This window comes from Apium graveolens, chromosome 10 (genome assembly GCF_009905375.1).
Source record: "Apium graveolens cultivar Ventura chromosome 10, ASM990537v1, whole genome shotgun sequence".
Lineage (NCBI taxonomy): Eukaryota > Viridiplantae > Streptophyta > Magnoliopsida > Apiales > Apiaceae > Apium > Apium graveolens.
This window is the reverse complement of record NC_133656.1, coordinates 235,910,577-235,915,589: the sequence shown is the minus strand read 5'-3', so window position 1 is coordinate 235,915,589 and position 5,013 is coordinate 235,910,577. Positions and strand designations below refer to the sequence as shown.

General features: G+C 34.7%; 1 protein-coding gene across 1 annotated transcript; it reads left to right on the top strand.

Annotated features, from left to right (window-relative positions):
• The first annotated feature begins 1,656 nt into the window (after positions 1–1,656).
• Positions 1,657–4,181, top strand: LOC141688921 (polyubiquitin-like). Its single transcript, XM_074493065.1, has 2 exons — positions 1,657–1,835; positions 2,679–4,181. Exon 2 carries the CDS (start codon positions 2,679–2,681, stop codon positions 4,053–4,055), a length of 1,377 nt encoding a protein of 458 aa, XP_074349166.1. The 5' UTR covers positions 1,657–1,835; the 3' UTR covers positions 4,056–4,181.
• Positions 4,182–5,013: the final 832 nt, after the last annotated feature.

Genomic DNA, 5,013 nt, shown 5'->3' with positions numbered 1-5,013 from the left:
TTAATAATAGTTTATTAAATATTGAGACTTGGGTAATTAACTCACTTCGAAATACCAATTTACAACAACTAAGGGTATAATCAAGCCGAGCCAAGTCGAAAACATCTGACTTGAACTCGATTAAAAATGTCTGGGCTCGAGCACGAGCTCGGTTTCACCCGAATCGTAAATCAAGTATGAAACCCGGGTCGTAAATAGTCCGGTAGCCTCAAGTTCGGCTCGAAAACTTGAATCAATTTCACCAAATATTGCTCGAAATATGATAGGTTATGCTCGAATTCGATTCTAATAAATACATAAAATATTAATAAAATATTAAATATTTAGATAAAAATATATTTTTATTAAAAAATAATATGGGCTCAATAAGACTCGTGAAACTTATGAGCCGGGTAATTTGAAGTTCGAGTTCGACCGTGCAAAAAAATTTACTATTTTGCCCCCATATTTTGATAAACATGACACCTAAACATTATAATATTTTTGGTATCTACAGTTGAAAAAATCATTGAGACTTGATAGAAAACCATTATTTTTAATGGTAAGAACGCACTATAAACTTTACATTCACGACACAATATAAATTTAAGGATGTTCGTCATTACAGTAATCCTTCTACCACACAATATGGTATGAAACAACACGCAAATATCGTAAAAGTACAGAAAAAATAACATTTTTTTATAAATAAAACTAGGCCGTGCCTTACACGGGTAATAAAGCTAGTTAATTTAAAAATTCAAATAAAATTTGAATTCACTTCAAAATCAACTTTTTGGAAAAATAATCAAGCCAGCCTCTTCTAAGAATAATTACACAATATTTTTTCAATTTTTTTTTCTAAATAAAAGTATACATATTAACTAGGGGTGTACAGACAAACCGCTCAATCGCATCCAACCGCTCAACCGCTCGCAACCGAACCGCATTTGCAGATAATTGCGAAACGCGAGTTGGTTGTGGATTTAAATTTTAAAAACCGCTTATTCGCGGTTTGGATGCGGTTTTAAATATTTGAAAATCGCAAAATCGCAACCGCAACTCGCAATATATATTTATAATAAAATATATTTCCAAAAACTCAGTTGATATCATATAAATTAATAAGTATACACATTTATTAACTAATATTACGTGAATGTTAAAATTTCGTTCATAAGATTCACAATATTATTAGATATATAACGAAACAAATGAAAAATGTAATCATAATATAATTTTTTTATCCTTTTCTTTTTTTCTTTTCTTTCCGCCTTCATATTTTTGTATGTTTTTAATATTCTTGCTCCACACATAGCATTAGTTTATATTATATTTTTGAATATAATTTATCACGTAACTTGAATTTCAATTTATTAATATTCCGAATATATTTTTTCTTTCAAATTATTAATTATTTTAAAATAAGTGGTTGAACCGCAAACCGATCCGCAACAACCGCAAATTCGCAATCGCAATTGACGCGGTTAACCGCAACCGTATTTGTGGTTGCGGATGACAATTTTCTAAAACCGCTCTTCACGGTTTGGTTCGACTTTTACTCCAAAACCGATCGGATCCGAACCGCGTAGACCCCTAATATTAACCGTATTAACCGACGTGTGGGCTAGGCAAACAAGGAGACGTAACTTGTGGGCTAGGCGAACCCGACGTGTGAAGCCCCAGAAGCTTCTAGTATTGGTCAAGCCAGCCTCTTCTACACCTATAAATACAACTCGCTTCTCCCCCAATTTCTCACGATCATCGTATTCTCTCTCTAATCTAAAAAGCCCTAATTTTCTTTACACACACAATTCTCTACATCTCTCTCGTCTTTCGATCCACACATCTTCAAGGTACGATACTTAATCTTTATTGTTATCAATTGATGAATTATAATTGATGAATTATATAATTGATATGTGTACGTATTGTTCTATTTTTTGTGTGTAAATTGTAATCGAGATCTGTGAATGTGTTTATATGTATAGATTGATGTGTTTTGTATGTTTAATTTTTTGATTATGTGATTAGTTAGATTAATGTGTTTTGATAACTTATCGGATTAATTGCGGGTATTGTAGGTTTATAAACTGTATAATAATGTTGATTGAGATTAGGAAGATGAGGATTTAGGTTATATAGATGATAAACATTAACTTGGCATCAAATTTATCGTAAAATTGTGTGTATTGTAGGGTTTTTATACTGTAAAATCGTGTCGCATTCTCCTTAAAATTGTGTGTATTGTAGGGTTATTATACTGTAAAATTATGTTGATTGAGTTTACGCGCAGATGTTGATTTAGGTTAGTAACTTGACATTGAATGTATCTTGTCATTGAATTTATCTTATCAGTTCTCCAATTTTACACTAGTTATTACTGGTAGTTATTTCTAAACACCGGTGGTTAATTACTGCAGCGAATTAAAGTAATTAGTGTAGTTGTGTAATATTCAATTTGTAGGATTTTCATTGCAGAACTTCGATAACCGGGTGTAATTAATAGCGAACCTTGCTAGTCAATATTTTTTTTAATATTACAATTAGAGTTTTAAATAGTTCTAGTCAATGGATTTCTACAGTGTGTGTATAGATCATTCCTTGGCTTCATTTTACACGTGTTTGTGTTTTTATGTATATATTCTAGCAGTAGGTTATTGAACCTATTTTCTTATTCGTTTTGCCCTTGATTACAGATGCAAATCTTTGTGAAAACTCTCACTGGCAAGACCATCACCCTTGAGGTGGAAAGCTCTGACACGATTGACAATGTTAAAGCTAAGATTCAAGATAAGGAAGGTATTCCTCCGGATCAGCAGAGGCTTATCTTTGCTGGCAAACAGCTCGAGGATGGACGTACACTAGCTGATTACAATATTCAGAAGGAGTCCACCCTTCATTTGGTTCTGCGTCTACGTGGTGGCATGCAGATCTTTGTTAAGACCCTTACTGGAAAAACCATAACCCTAGAAGTTGAAAGTTCTGACACTATTGATAATGTCAAAGCAAAAATCCAGGACAAAGAAGGTATTCCACCTGACCAGCAGCGGCTAATTTTTGCTGGCAAGCAGCTAGAAGATGGTCGCACCCTGGCTGACTATAACATCCAAAAGGAATCAACCCTGCACTTGGTGCTCCGCTTACGTGGTGGCATGCAAATCTTTGTCAAGACTCTTACTGGAAAGACGATTACCTTGGAAGTAGAAAGCTCGGATACAATTGACAACGTGAAGGCAAAAATTCAAGATAAGGAGGGAATCCCTCCTGATCAGCAAAGGTTGATATTTGCTGGTAAGCAGCTGGAGGATGGGAGGACTCTGGCTGATTACAACATCCAGAAGGAGTCAACACTGCATTTGGTGTTAAGGTTGAGGGGTGGAATGCAGATATTTGTGAAGACATTGACAGGAAAGACTATCACCCTTGAGGTGGAGAGCTCGGACACCATTGATAATGTCAAAGCAAAAATCCAGGACAAAGAAGGTATTCCACCTGACCAGCAGAGGCTGATTTTTGCTGGTAAGCAGTTGGAGGATGGAAGGACTTTGGCTGATTACAATATTCAGAAGGAGTCGACCCTTCATTTGGTGCTAAGGCTGAGAGGTGGAATGCAGATATTTGTGAAGACTTTGACAGGGAAGACTATCACCCTGGAGGTAGAGAGCTCGGACACCATTGATAGTGTCAAAGCAAAAATTCAGGACAAAGAAGGTATCCCACCAGACCAGCAGAGGCTGATTTTTGCTGGCAAGCAGCTTGAGGATGGTCGTACACTTGCAGACTACAATATACAGAAGGAATCTACCCTCCACTTGGTGCTCCGTCTCAGAGGAGGGATGCAGATCTTTGTCAAGACTTTGACTGGTAAAACTATTACTCTGGAGGTTGAAAGTTCAGATACGATCGATAATGTGAAGGCGAAGATCCAGGACAAGGAGGGGATTCCACCTGATCAGCAGAGATTGATCTTTGCAGGAAAGCAGTTGGAAGATGGGAGGACTTTGGCAGACTACAACATTCAGAAGGAGTCCACGCTTCACCTTGTTCTTCGTCTCCGTGGTGGTGTGTTTTAGTGCTTCTGGCTCTGTTTAAAATTTCAGGATTTCTGTTTTATTTCAGTCGAAGTTTTATGTGCTTGTGTTGAAAGATGATGGATCTAAGTTCTATATTCGTTAATCATTTGATCTAAGTTTCCTTGAGCCGGTCCTTGTTTAATATGTTTGTATTTTCCTGGACAAAATCTATCATGTTTAAAGTACAAGTTAATCCCATTGTCGGATACTTTTCCTGACCTGACAATTATATCTTAACTGAAATAAGATGGCAGTTTAGATTGCATTTGTTATAACTTATATGTAACTGAAGAAAATCTTGAACAAGATCTGACAATCTTATTCGGTGGATAAGCTGTACTACTCTGCACTGTGTTGAATTTTGAAATGAACTTGGTTCATTTGATATCTGTATGTTATTGTGATGGAAGCCAATTAAGGATCAGATAATGAGAAATGAAATGGATTTTAAATTATTAAATGGGCAAATTATTGAAATTTCATCCTTTTTTCAGTTACGTTCCTTGCAAACGAATCCAAATAACAACTTTTCCAATTCAAAATTATTGATATTGTTTGTGAAGCATTGATATTAAAAGTCGGGAAAATATCCAACTTTTCGTGTTTTTAGAAACTTACCATTCAGCTATTATTTTTTTTCTTTTGCTTACTAATGTTAGGTTCATATTTGTTTATTGTCACTAATATTAGGTTCGGATTTGATTATTTGCATTATGTCAATTTTTTGTCGCATTATTAAAATATAGTGGTAGTCCGTAAAATTTTAATGATTTGATATATGTTTATATCTTTATATATAGTACTCCATATGCCCGTCAAGACGTTTACTTTGATGATGAAAGTTTGACAAGCTTTTTAAGGCTCCTAAAAGATGTAGTTTCATGAATTATTTTAAAAAAAAATCTTTTCTGAATAATAATTTAACGTTTAAATTTATATATACAAAAAAAATATTTAA

Bases quoted from the DNA above. Each gene is read 5' to 3' on its own strand.
- LOC141688921 (XM_074493065.1), top strand. From the start codon at position 2,679: ATGCAAATCTTTGTGAAAACTCTCACTGGCAAGACCATCACCCTTGAG.